At 31.3% G+C, this 14950-nt stretch overlaps 2 protein-coding genes across 2 annotated transcripts; both read left to right on the top strand.

The window, feature by feature from the left end:
- Positions 1–989: 989 nt before the first annotated feature.
- LOC133701063 (probable serine/threonine-protein kinase PBL16) lies at positions 990–4366 on the top strand. Its single transcript, XM_062124844.1, has 6 exons — positions 990–1309; positions 2141–2448; positions 2592–2727; positions 3245–3381; positions 3490–3613; positions 3702–4366. Exons 1-6 carry the CDS (start codon positions 1258–1260, stop codon positions 4091–4093), a joined length of 1149 nt encoding a protein of 382 aa, XP_061980828.1. The 5' UTR covers positions 990–1257; the 3' UTR covers positions 4094–4366.
- A 2697-nt stretch (positions 4367–7063) lies between these two features.
- LOC133700623 (WRKY transcription factor 28-like) lies at positions 7064–10312 on the top strand. Its single transcript, XM_062124201.1, has 3 exons — positions 7064–7220; positions 8353–8481; positions 9254–10312. The coding sequence occupies exons 1-3, from the start codon at positions 7186–7188 to the stop codon at positions 9468–9470; spliced, it is 381 nt and encodes a 126-aa protein (XP_061980185.1). The 5' UTR covers positions 7064–7185; the 3' UTR covers positions 9471–10312.
- The last annotated feature ends 4638 nt before the right edge of the window (positions 10313–14950 follow it).

The raw sequence follows: 14950 nt of genomic DNA, 5'->3' as shown, positions 1-14950 counted from the left end.
TTCCCTTTTTATTCATTCTTCTTTTTATTACTTGAATAGGAACTCTCAACAGCTTCCATCTTTTCAATGTGTTCAAACTAATGAAGCTTCTAAGAATCAACTTTAGAGTTGTAATAGTAACCGATATATAAGCAGAAAAAGGAGCAGTACCCTCAAATTCTGCTCCTTAATCAAGTAAGATTAGGTAAGAATTTGACATTAGTCATCAAATGATTTGATGGATTAGCAAATCATCGTACTCTCTCACTACATTGCATCATACCGACATTCTAAGTTGACCTGTTATTGTCCATTATAGGCTGTAGGCCCAGCTTTTTTGCACCAGCTTTGCTGTTGATCTGATCTCATGTCTTGTAAGTGACAAATATACATTGCAATTTGTAAACAATTAAGTATGAGATGGGGTGCACACTCTCTTGGCTACCATAATCCAAAATCAAAATCAGGAGCCTTGATCAACCCCTGCCATGACTAGGCTTGTGGGTGGAGTTATGGCTATGATATCAAATTTCTTTTGTAGTTTTATATAAATTCACCCATCATAATTAACCTTACCCCAAATTTGGATTTATACATTTAAAAAGGAAAATAGAAAGAGACACCATTCAAGCCACTTGAGTAGTGATTATATAAAAATCAAAATGACAATAATAATAGCAAAGAAATAATGTTAGGTAAAGTGGTTGCAAGTTTCTTGTAAAGCTTTGTTTGTGTGCACAAAATAGTGAAAAGAAATGGGTACAAGAAGGACAAAGGGAGAAAATGAAAGGCAAAGATTAACCAAAACCAGAATGTAATGAAAAGATTGGTGCGGGTGCTGTGCTGTGTTGTGCGATGTGGGAAGATTGAAATGCGCACTACAATGAAAGCTCAAAAAAGCAACAACACTTTCTTTGAACATCTAAAGAATCAAAGCAGGTAACCTTGCTCTTTGGTGGGTGGGTCCATCTCCTCCATGGCCAAGAAAGAGTCCCCATCTTGACATTAACCTTATTATTCCCATCAAGCACTCCCTCTCTCTCTCTCTCTCTCTCTCTCTCTCAAACCAACTTCTTTCTATTTCACACAAGAAAAGGTAGTTTTTGAAATTGTTTTCTTTGTTTTTCTTGCTTGGTAATTTGGGGTTTGGTCTGATACCCTAATAGCTTTAAAAAAAATTGATCTTTTGGATGATGGATTGATTATTTATAGTAGCTTATTGGTGAAGAAAGCTGGGGTTTTTTTTTTATCTGCTGTTTGTTTTGTTTCTGGTAAATTATGGGAAATTGTTGTTATAGAAGGGAGCCTTCTGTTTACAATGAAAAATCAGGTTGGTTACCACCACTTTCTCTTCTTTTTGCCCAATTCATGCAATTGTTTCTTCTTATTCTTCTTTATATGTGATTTCTTCTGCATAATTAGATGACTAATATCATGATCATCCTCTGCTCGGAATGATTTGGCATGTCCAGTATGAATTATATGTCTCCAGTTATTTTTTTATTAATTTTGTTAAGAATGGCTGAGGAATTTTATGTTAGGCTGATTGGATGTGATGAGTTTCTATTTTAATGTAAAAAATATATGAGACTAAATATTCTCTTGTTGTTCTTTTTCACCTCTCTATCTTTTATTCAATGGACTAGAACACAGTAGAGTTTGCCCTATTGAGAGGTGGTGCACCTTTTATTTTCTTTTTTTTTGGTGGATAGAGGAACCTATTATACTCCCTATAGTGGCTTGATGCTTATTTTTACAGTATTTTTCTATTTCCTCCAATGAACTAAGAAAGCCTACACATTGCTTCAAAATTATTCTTTTTCTTTAAACCTCTGATATTGCCATTCCCCCCCGTTTTTGCCCTCTTCTCCTTTCCTTTTCTTGCTTTGAAAACTGCTGCCTTTAGTACTCTTGATTTTATGCTTCATCATAAGGTGACCTCTTGGTTTCTTTAATTGTTGTCTGATGAATCTTTATAAAGCACCAGCTTTTAGATGACCTTTCTGATGATTTCCTGTGCTGAAGAGCAGAAATTAAAAGACAGATTTTATTTTCTACTTCTTTAATGATTCTTTTGACTTTGGTTTAAACATAAAGGGATTTCACTATCGTATTTGTGATTCTAATTTTTTATTTTTTTTTTGTCATGTTTCTATGTTAGAGTCTCCGAGAGACAAAAGTCCATCAGGAAGACCAACAAAGGATGATAGAAAGCTACCTTCAAATCCAGAAGAAGTAGAGGACCTGCGTCGTGATTCAGCGGCAAATCCATTGATTGCTTTTACGTTCGCTGAACTAAAATTAATCACTGGAAATTTTAGGCAAGATCATTTGCTGGGCGGAGGAGGATTTGGGAGTGTTTATAAAGGGCTCATTACAGAGGATTTGAGAGAGGGGCTTCAGCCCCTTCAAGTTGCCGTTAAGGTTCATGATGGTGATAATAGTTACCAGGGCCATAGAGAATGGCTGGTAATCTTTTGTGCTCTTACTTCTGTTCCTGTGCAACATTAAGTTGTTGACATCGGGGCACCATTTCTATGCATTTTTTTCTGTTCATTAATATGTTAAGCTTCAATTCTCCATCAGATTGTAACAGTTTTGAGGATTTTTAGGCAGAAGTCATATTCCTGGGGCAGCTTTCTCATCCAAACCTGGTGAAATTGATTGGATATTGCTGTGAGGACGAACAACGGGTTCTGATATACGAGTATATGTCTCGGGGAAGCGTGGAAAACGTCCTGTTCTCAAGTATGTATTTCGTATAACTTAGTTCAACAACATTAATTTTTGAAGCGTGGAAATATATGCCAAATGTAAGCCAACGAGGAAATTATTTTCTGTAAAAGTGGTTCTAAGGAATGTCCTATATATTTGCCTCCAATTCATGTCTTGATATCTTCTTTTTTGCAAGATAGGATCCAAAAGCCCTAGCTTTAGGATAATCATTAATCTTTGTGTCATCACATTGTAGGAGATGCGACTGCCATCCAAGAACATTTCTATTCGATGTAATAGCTTGTATTTGTGTTTGAAAGCAATTAAAAGATAAGAGATGATGACAGGGAAGCCACTGAAAGGTGTTTGGGGGATTGTCTAATTTCTTTACACTTAAGTGTTGAGGACATCTGAATGTGGAAGTTGTAGGCAGCTTCTAGCATGCCTGGGATGTTACAAAATTTTCCGGTTAGAAGCCATGAGTAGTTCTTCACTTTTTTTGTCTTTTTTGTTTTGGTAATCGATATGTGCATGTCTTCTGTTGTTGCAGGAGTATTGCTTCCTCTTCCATGGTCAATTAGAATGAAGATTGCATATGGTGCAGCAAAAGGACTTGCCTTTCTACATGAAGCTGAAAAACCTGTCATCTATCGCGATTTTAAGACATCTAATATTCTCTTAGACCAGGTGTTTTTTTTTTTCAAAAGCCCTGCGTCTGCTGCCAGAAATGTTTAGTATTATGACAAGAAATGTTTGAGGTTAGAATCACTTAAAGTTATGTGTCTTTTTGAGCAGGACTACAATGCAAAGCTCTCTGACTTTGGCCTTGCAAAAGATGGACCTATAGGAGACAAAACTCATGTTTCCACTCGCATAATGGGGACTTACGGGTATGCAGCACCTGAATATATAATGACAGGCAAGTTTCCCAACTATGCTGATGTTTTAAGGATGAAAAGGGCCTATTTCCTGTTGATCTTAAATCCTGCCTGCCTAATGTTGTGCAGGCCATTTGACTCCAAGAAGCGATGTATACAGTTTTGGTGTTGTTCTTCTTGAACTTCTGACAGGAAGAAAATCTCTAGACAAATCACGAACAGCCCGTGAGCAGAACCTAACGGACTGGGCTATTCCTTTGCTTAAAGAGAAGAAGAAATTGCTCAACATCGTGGATCCTAGATTAGAAGGAGACTATCCTATTAAAGGAGTTCACAAGGCAGCAATGCTAGCTTATCATTGCTTGAACCGAAATCCGAAAGCAAGGCCTCTAATGCGAGATATCGTTGATTCCTTGGAACCTTTACAGGAACCTGAAGATGTTCAGAACGAAAAACCTGTGCTCACTGTGATTCATGGCGTCGCAGATGGCCAGTTAAAGGGAAAAGAAGGTTCAATGTAACTGATCGCATGAGTCCTAAGTCTTTTGATTTTGCCAAGTTTTTTTCCTCCTGTTTAAGAAGGGATTTTTTTTTTTTTTTTGCTGCATTGCATTGCAAGCTTTTCTTGCGTGCAACTAGAAGAAAAGGTATGCCTTGACTTTTTTTTCTTATTTGTTATGTTCCTTTACTCCTCCCGGGGCCAAACATGATTAGTGTGTGTTTGTTTACGCGATCAACCGCATAATAATTTGAATCGCGGTTGGCTGGCCGCAGACAAGCCAATCAGTTGTTAAGGAAGCATTTTCTCCTCCCTGATCTTGTGAGTGTGAATTTAAGGGCAATGATATAGGAAGTGATGGTTTGGTTTATGAACGATCGTTAAGAACCCAATTGAAAGGCAAGAGATTAAACTTGATTAACACTAATAACGAAATTAAACTAGTCAAGCCAGCCTTTTGAGCAGGCACCAGGAAGGAAGGAAGTAATGGAGGAAAAGGACAGAACAAGCTGGGGCAGGTGCGTGTACTGTAGCCAAGTGGCCTTGTTAGATTGCTTGGAATCAAGAGAAGTTTGCAGGCAAACACCTAAATGTTACATCAAGGAAAAGGAAGACTAGCTTAAATGAAGCAGCGTGCTATCTTGACTGAATCATGCTTGCAAATACTAGCTTAAATGAAGCTGCGTGCTATCTTGACTGAATCATGCTTGCAAATACAAGTCATAAAAATTGTGTGGTTTCTGAGAAATCACAAGAATATGGTAAGAGTTCAATTTCTTAAAATCAATCCGGGGTTAAATTTGAAACAGATCGGCGGTGCCATAACTTGAATGCTGCGGGCGATCTCTTTGATCCAACAAAACAAGTTCGTTTGTTATAATTGAGAAATCCTGGCCTGTTTGATGATTTTGTGTTTCGAGATGTTTTTAAAAAAGGTTTCATTTTTTTATTTTATTTTAAAAAAATTAATTTGCATTTTAAATGTTTTTAAATTATTTTGATATAGGTTAATATCAAAAATAGTTTAAAAAATAATATTATTATTTTAATAAAATTTTAAATAAAAAATATTTAAAAAAGGAAATTATTTGAGGGTCAATCAGTAGTCATGTTTTTTTCCGGGAAAGACGAGGGGGTCAGGTTGCATTCTTGGTAGAGTCCCCTCGCTCGCTCGCTCGCTCGCTCGCTCGGAACAGGAAATCAAATCAGTCTATTTGGAGAAAAATAGCAGTCTCTTCAACACCATTATTTTTGTAATTTTTAATATACTTAATTACGAGGAAATTGTCCTGGTGACTCAGGTACCCGACTATTTGAATTATAAACTTTAATTAATTTAATTTTATATTGTTTTTGAAAATTATTTTTATTATAAAAACAGATACTTGCAAGATCGATCACCAACTTATTAACAATATTTCTAAAAACAATATTTATTTGAAATTGTAATAATTCTATATAAAGCACATAAAAATAAAATCATAAATTTCATTTCCTAGCTAATCCAACACTAAAAAAAAGTGAAATAAAAAAATAATTAAAAAAATTAAATGATAAAAAACTAAAAAAAACATATAAGATTTGATGGGTAAATCCACTAAAATTTATGGATTAACTAACTTGAGACAACACGTCAAATCTACAAACTAGATAATGAAATCTATTAAAATTAATAATTTATTTTTAAAATAAATTATTATATTAGTTAACTATATAATAAAAAAAAATTACAAAATAAAACTATTTTTTAAGTTATGATAGCCTGGAAAGCGAAACCAAAATCTACGGTAAAGACTAGCAAATCCTCTTATTAAGGGTTTGCATTTAAGGCGAGAGAGATGGTGACGGCATTAAGTATACGTCATGCATATTTCATGATCATGCATGTGGACCCCCCCTATTCCCATTCCTTCATTCTCATTCACCCATTTCCCTTCATCATCTTCTTTCCTCAATTGATTACATGCGTGTCTCCCAGTAATAAATCCATCTCAATTCTGATCATGACACGCGTACCGATCACTGCCATGATCATAAACCAGTCTATACTCTATATATTTACTTGCTCCTAGGTTTGATTGGCTCACTTGGCTTGCAAGAAACTTAAGTACCAAACGGATCCTTAGGGTTTATTTATTGATAATGTTGTTGAAATTATATTTTAAAAACATTTAGTTAATTAATATGCACTATAATTATATTTAAAATTCTCTATTAAGATCTTGGTCATAAAAAGTTATAACTTAGAGCCTTTTTTTAATATATTTGATATTGTGATGTATATATAATGCTTTTTGAAAAAATACATTTGTTTATAAATATAATAAAATATTTTTTTATATTTTTTTGATACAAAAACATTAAAATCATCAGAAAGTATTTTTAAAACACATTCAAGCACGTACAGTACCAAAATATAAAAATTATATTTCTCTATCTCGTTTTTTTATTTAAAAATTCTTCCATATATATAGCCATCATCCATGGAATAAACTAATCCTTCAACATTAATGGTCTTCCCACGAGTTTTTAATTTTTACTATTATCCGATTGAAAAGTCTACCGTTCACATAGGAATATGAAATAAAAATTCTTTATTTGTAAAACAAAATATAAAATAAATTAGAAAGTAAAAAAGGTAGATTAATAAAAAAAAAATTGAACTGTCCGTCTTGTTGATGCAATTATTTTTATCTTTAATTCGTAAAACTTTATATTTATGTAGAGCTATGTGTTTGAGTGTGTATTTTTCAGTATTATTGGATATTATTTATTGTTATAAAACCCGGCCGGGTTAAAGTAGAGATGATCATCAACACTAGGCCGGGCCTTACTCTGAATTGATCCCCGATCAGGTTTTATACAGCCATGCATGTTGTATCTATAGATCTTGTTGCCAAAGATAAAGTGCTATATATAATATTGTTTTCTATATATATATGTTGCCAAATTAAACCCATATATATAGTTAAAAGCTCAGGGATATATAGTATTATAATAATCTTGCAGTCCTTCCTTTGTCTCTCATATATATTTCCCACAAAAAAAGTTGAACACAGTACAGACTCCTGCTGCTCCCCTTCTCTTTCGGTGTGGATAGGATCAACAGTGACCATGAGCGCAGCTTCTTCAACCAGAGAAACCTCCATGTATGTTCTCTTACTAATTAAGCTTTCCGTTCCCTTATATCCCCTTCTCTCTTCTCTTCCATGGAAAAATGCTCATGGAAAGGAGCACTTTCTTAATTTGCAACTTCTGGATATCAAGCTAGCTAGCTAGGGTTTAAGTTCTCTCTATATATGTACCCGGACCTACCGCCCTTTAGATTCTCCATCAAAGCCACTATATACGAGATTCATCCAATGTACGTATGTGTTTCTCTTGAAATCCATAACAAAACTTCTTCTTCGTCGTCTTTATTTACCCTTTTCTAATTATTTTTGAAGTGGTAATACTAGCATGATTTCAACTTGAAACCCATTTTCTCTCCCTGCCTGTAACATCGAGTGATGCCCTCATTTTATATATATGTACGGGATATTACATGCATACATAGATTGATCTTGCAGCTGGTTTTGTTCAAGAAATCGAATGGGTGTGATATTAAGTTAATTAGTACATATAATCTTGGATCCATGTATAGATCTGCATCTTTAAAACCTAAAAACACCATCTAGTTTTATCCCTCCCAGAATCAGTTAATTTGTGTTATATAATTATTTGCTGGCGCATAGATCCAGTTTATACACGCAAAACTCCATATGCTCTCTCTCTCTCTCTCTGAAGGAAAAGAGGTTCCTAAATATTGTAGACACCTCAAGTTAGCACGCCAGCCGCCTCATGCTCGTCCATATCAACGCCCCCACCATGATTACTATATATATGCAATAATACTGCACTTCCATTTTTATCAATGATTTCTTCTGTACTGTTAATTTGTTTCCATTTTGCTTTCAATGCCTGATACTTCAACTATATATACACATATACATGCGAGAGGGCGCTCGTCATCTTCATTTGTTTTTTCGATCCCCTTGCTATGATAGATATGTACATAGACACACGCACACACCCCCTCCATGACCTTCTTGCAAGAGCTGTGTGTGTGTGTGTGTGTGTGTGTGTGCAAATGTTCGTATTATAGTACAGATAATGCAAATATTTAAGTAACATTAATATTTGTAAACACTGTACATATATATATATATATATATATATATGCATGTGTATAATTAAATCAACTGATTATTTCATTTCGTGTTTTGTATACGTATACTTAAGGGAAACTGATCAGGAGGATAGAGAAGAGCAGGATACAGATCGAAGAGGGCAGAGATTGGTGCTGCCAGAAGATGGGCATGGATGGAAGAAATATGGCCAGAAGTTCATTAAAAAAATTGGAAAATTCCGGTATTTTTATTAAATATTACATTCAATTTTCTATGTGCATATGAAAAGCATATATATATATATATATATATATATATATATATATATATATATATATATATTAAGGGGTTCTTACCCCAATTATCCTTGCTGCTTAATTAATTACGTACAGAACTTAATTATTTACATATATGGGCCAGTGTGGGGATTGAAGGAAACTAACCTCTGTGTATCTCTGCTGTCCACAATCTGTTACCGGATTCTCAATTTCATCTCAAATTAAAAAACTTCATCAATCAGGCTCCTAATAATTCATGCATTTCTCAATTAAAATATTCTGCTTGTAGATCATGCCTTCACATATTGTTAATATTTCTTCTCTCTTTTTCTTTTAATTTTGTCAAAAATGCTTATTAATTTTGAGTAATTAATTAACGATACTACTATATATTTGGAGGAAATTATTTGTCTGAAGAAATCAATATATATATATATAGAGAAATAAAAAGAAGAACCTGATTGAAAATGTCTCAAACATCAGGAATGCAATCGGTAACTCTTTTTTAGATACAAAAAATTAAAACTAATTACTAATTAGTAATACTAAAGGTTAATTAGGTGATAGATATCGGAGGTTAGTTAATTTCTAAATTGAAATGAAATTAATGGGGCCAATATATAGAGATTATTTTAATTTTACTACATATATATATATATATATATATATTATGTGTGTTATATATCATATGTATATTATTAATTAATGTTGGTGCATTTAATTAATTAATCTCAGGAGCTATTTTAAATGCCAGAAGCAGGATTGTGTGGCAAAGAAGAGAGTTGAGTGGTCCAACCCTGATAATATTCGAATATGGTACGAGGGATCTCACAATCATGCCTCGTCTACACAAGGGACTTCTTCCTCCGCTGCAAATCAGTACAGCTTGTACGCTCAAGTTTTTGGATCAGATCAACCAGCTGCTTCACGCGCGCATCATCGAGATGCTTAATTGATTGTTTATCATATCGGTAGTTTCTTTTTACCCACTGATTATTCCGTTGTTTAAAATATAATATATATTATATTTTAAAAATTTATTTAATAGTTTAAGTTATTAGATTAAATTAATTATTTGACATGATATTAGAGTTTTAAAGACCAAGCGATCACAAGTTTGAATCTCCTCACCCATATTTATTTAATAAAAATTAAGTACAAGATAATATAGGTTTGTGCAAGTTTCAAGTCTAAAGCTTTCACTCGAGGGGGCGTGTTCAAGAATAATACAAATAATATCTTGATACCTCAATTAATAGCTTAAACTATTGGATTGAATTAATTCTTAGACACCATTAATTATTTTCACTACTCATTAATCATGTAATTAATTGATTGATGATATATTTCACCGGCAAAAAAAATTAATTGATGATACTATAAAAAAATATTTCTAGTTGTTTATGACATGCCTAGACGGACTGGTAAGGTTGTCAAAGAAGCATCTCAACCCAATAGCTTAAATTTTTAAGATGAAGTTCTAAGATACGATGATTTATATTATTCTTTAACACACCTATTATTTCCTAACACACCTTCTCAACTGAAAACCCTTTAAGTTTGAAACTTGCTCAGACTCACATTACCTTGTGCTTGATTTTTATCAAATAAATAGAGATGGTGAGATTTGAACTCGTGACCACTTAGTCATCAAGGCTCTGATATCATGTCAAAGAACTATCTCAACCAAATAGCAAAAACTTTTAGGCTAGGTTCTAAGATGTGATTTATATTATTCTTTAATACAAGCTTGGATGACCTAAACAACCAAAACTTTATCATAGGCTTGATGTTGACTTTGACACATTATTTTTGTGTTTCGAGTTCCCATGAGTTATATATACACATTATTTTTTTCTATACAGAGCAAACACCATTCTCTATGTCAAAGGTATTGTCCTTCACCAATATTTTCATCAATAACACGCATAATATAACAATCATGGCATGATACATCAACCAACAAGCAACCATGATTAGTTAGTGGTTTTTTTCCTATACAATACCACTCACAAAAGCACCAAATCACTACAAGATTTAATAGTTTTACCGACAGAATTTTTCCGTCGGTGTAAGAAACATATTATGTCGGTAATTAATTTACCGACGGAATCACCAATAGAAATTCTCCGTCAGTGAATCTTTCGTCGGTAATTTTTTGTTCGTTGGTAATAAAAAAATAAATTTATCCACTTCATTTCATCGGTATATCCCTCGGTAATAATATTTTTTATTACCGATGGAATTTCCGTTGGTAATTATTTATAAACATTTTTAAAAAATTCATTTTATAAATTTATAAAATAATTAAATTAACATAAATTAACACTTTATAATATATACTCAAAATGCTTGGAAAAAAGAATAAGAAAATCAACTCAAACAAATTTGCAACAAATAAATAAAACAAAAAAATGAAGTTGCAATTGCTAAAAATTTAAAAATCCTACTAAAAATTGATCTCATATGAAAAAAAAATCTCACAACAGCATTTATACAATTATTAAGAACAAAAACAATTAAAAATAAAATAAAAAACAAATATAGTGAAAAAAATCATGAAAAAGGAAGAAAAAAAAAATCTTACCTTAATGTAGTTGCAAGTGAAGCTAAGGAGAGAAAAAAAATTTCGTTAAAAATATTAATTAAAAAAAAAACTAAGAGGATAAAAGAAGAAAGAATAAGAAGAAATACCCAAGCATTGAGGAAAAGAGAAGGAGATGAGGAGAGAAAAGAAGAGAAAGAAATAGATAAGAAATTATGTTTTTTACATATAGTGAAGAAGAAAAAGAAGAACTGGGTTTGTCTCTTGTGAAATACGAGGATTCAGGCTTTTTATTGCAGTGCGTTACCGACGAATAATTGAATATTACTATTTTTTAATTATTTCGTCGGTAATTCGATCGGTAATATTTAATTTAAATTTTTAATTTTGTAAAAAGTTTATAGAAACTGCCAAAAAATTACCGGCGATTTTTCAATTCGTCGGTGATTTTGTCTATAATATTTAAATGAAAATTTTAAATTAATTGAATTTTTCAGAAAACCGTCAAATAACACCGACGACTTTTCAATCCGTCAGTGATTTTATCCGTAAAGAATAACAATTAACAGTGCAATTGGAAAGTGAACAGTTCTGGAGCTCTCTGAAAAATACCGACGGACAATTCCGTCGGTAATTCCCTTTGTAATTGACATGATGAACAATGTTCATATTTTTACCAACAAATTTACAGACGGAATTACCGACGGAATAAATTCCATCGGTAATTCCGTTGGTAAAAATGAAACGTCATCATTTTTTTTTGCTTTGTTTGAATTTTTTTTCCCACGGTAATTCTCTCGGTATATACCGAGAGAATGTTTCCGTCGGTAAAATCCTTCGAAAATTTACTAATAAAAATATTCCCTCAGTATTTCTGTTTGTATTTATCAATTTTCTGGTAGTGGATATTTTTCACCAAAGGTCAAGCAAGCCATTACAATTCCTACCAAAGCAGTTCCAATATACAACCATAAAAGCCAAATGCAAGGCCATGTAGATTTTAGGCCGACATATTTATAAACGCATTTTCTAAGTACGCCATCCTCCCTTACCGCTGCACGAATTAATAGTTGATATTGGATAATTGATCCACGAACTAGTAGATCAATCCATAATTAATAAATACCCCCTGTAATAAATAATATGCGGTCAGAGGGGACATTAATTTTCAATTGTTTGATGTGCCCTTGATTAATTAATTAATTAATTAGATGATAGCTTCTAAGCAACTCTAATTAAGAGGTTAATTTAATGTTTGATATTGATTAAAGAGGTACAGTACTCCTTCTCTAGCTAACTCTCTGAATTCAACTCTTGATATTAATTAATTAGTATTATTTTAAAAATGTCATTAATTCTTCTTAGTATATTATATATATAATTAGACAATTAATTTGATTATCTTAAAGACTTCAACGCTCAATCTTAATCACACGATCGAAAATATCCTATCAATATATGTGTGTGTATATATATATATACAAAAGGAAAACCTTAACACTAGTTCTAGAATTACTTGGAACCTTGCATGACCTCCGAATGACTCTCTCTCCTTCACCTGAGTGAGGGTAATGGTACGTAGCCAAATTAATGAGAAATTAATTAGTTCAGTGCGTGTCATGTATGTGTACTTTAATTAATTCTAACCAGCTGGAGCTTAATCTGCATTAATTACATGGTTCTGATGTTAATTCACTTACGATTTAATCATAAGCGATTTCTCTCTCTATTAGGATTAAGGAGGTATAATTACATCATCGTCGTTGTCGTCCTCTTTTTCTTACTTTTCTTCTTCTAAAAACTCTTGAAGCTCAGAAAATGGTATTAATAAAGATGTGTTTATTTCTTGAAAATAATTTTTAGAAAATTAATTTTCAATTTTTTTTTTATTTATTTGTCATTAAAAAAGTTAGTCAATAAAAAATACTTTCTAGTTAATAAAAAATACTTTCTGGTCAATGAAAAACACTTTTCTATCAAATAAAAATTTAGCTTGATTTTTAGAAAAGTGTTTTTCTTTTATTTTTGGTAGAAAACATTTTTCAAAAGTTGTGAAAAAATTTAAAATATCATATTATTTACTGATTATGTCAAATTTGGTCCTCAAACTTTTGATTGCTATATATTTTATTGAATATTTTTTTTTCAAATTCATCCCTTAAAATTTAATTTAATTTGATTTTTATATTAACTTTGGTCCTTATTTTTATGATTGTTATTTACTTTTCTCTTATCATTTTTTAAATTGAAATTTTTTATCTATCAAATTTAGTCCTCATTCTTTTTATTGTTACTTATTTTATTTGAAATAATTAATAAAATTATTATTATTATTATTTTAATTTCATCATCTTTTAATTTTTTTTATCTGTTAGATTTGATCTCTATTATTTTAATTATTATTTATTTTATTTAAAATAATTTATGAAATTAGATTTTTTTTCAATTCCATTCTCATTCAATTTTTTAATTTGTAAGATTTATTTCTTATTATTTTAATAAACTTGAAAAAAAAAACACTAATAATCTATTTTTCAGCTTATTTTCCATAACATAACTAAACACTGGAAAAATATTTTCTAACTTACTTTTCATGACACTACAAAATATAAAATAATAATTTATTTATTTGAAATTTACTTTTCAAAAAGACTACTTTAAAAAAGAATTATTTTCCTGACAACAAGCGGGTCTTATTAAATTATAACTAAAAGGGCTCAGTCTTTTACTGTGGACTGCACAGTGCAGTCCACAGTAAAAGATGAGCTGGTTTTTTTTTTATACACTTTTAGGGTTTTTTTTTTGTTTTTTTTCTTTTAATAATTTTTTTTGTTAATGTTAAATTTTTTTATTCAGTTATCAGACTTTCATGACACGGATCCCGGGTTTAACAGGTTAACATGGTTTGACGAGTTCACCCATAAATTTTTTTTTTCCTTTTTTTTCTTTTTAATTAATTTTTTTCGTTTACTTTAGTTAAACTATAACTCTGCAGTAAAAGATGAGCTGATTTTTTTTTTACACTTTTAGGGTTTTTTTTTGTTTTTTTTAATAATTTATTTTTGTTAATGTTAAATTTTTTTATTCAGTTATCATACTTTCATGACACGGATCCTGGGTTTAATAGGTTAACATGGTTTGACGAGTTAACCCATAATTTTTTTTTTGCTTTTTTTTCTTTTTAATTAATTTTTTTTGTTTACTTTAGTTTGTTAATGTTAAATTTCTTTCTATTTAGTTATTAGACTTTCATGACATATATTTCAGGTTTCACGGGTTAACTTGGTTTTACGGGCCGTCAAATTTTATTTTTTTAAAATAATTTTTTTTATTTAATTTAGTTTGTTAATGTTAATTTTTTTATTTAATTATCAAACTTTCATGACACGGATCCCGGGTTTAACGGGTTAACCTGGTTTGGCGAGTTAACCTGAATTTTTTTTTATTTTTAATTAATTTTTTTCGTTTAGTTTAGTTTGTTAATTGACAATAAACTAAAATTGCTCAGTGTTTCACAGTGCAAGTCCACAGTAAAACGCTAAGCTGTCTTCTTTTATTTTTTTTGTTTTTTCTCTATTTTTTTTCTCTGTTTTTTTTTTGTTTTTTTTTGTTTTCTAGCCTTTATAGGTTTTTTTTTGCTTTTTTCTTTGTGTTTTTTTCTTTTAATGAATTTTTTTTGTTAATGTTAATTTTTTTATTTAGTTATTAGATTTTCATGACACGGATCCCGGGTTTGACGAGTTAATCTGGTTCGACGAGTTAACCTGAAATTTTTTTTTTGCTTTTTTTCTTTTTAATTAATTATAACATATACTAAAAGAGATTAGTGTCTTACCGTGGACTGCACAGTGCAGTCCACAATAAAACACTGATGCTTTATGTTTTTT

The sequence above is a fragment of the Populus nigra genome, chromosome 8, assembly GCF_951802175.1.
Source record: "Populus nigra chromosome 8, ddPopNigr1.1, whole genome shotgun sequence".
Lineage (NCBI taxonomy): Eukaryota > Viridiplantae > Streptophyta > Magnoliopsida > Malpighiales > Salicaceae > Populus > Populus nigra.
Note: the sequence above shows the minus strand (reverse complement) of the source record. Positions and strands in the feature narration are given on the sequence as shown.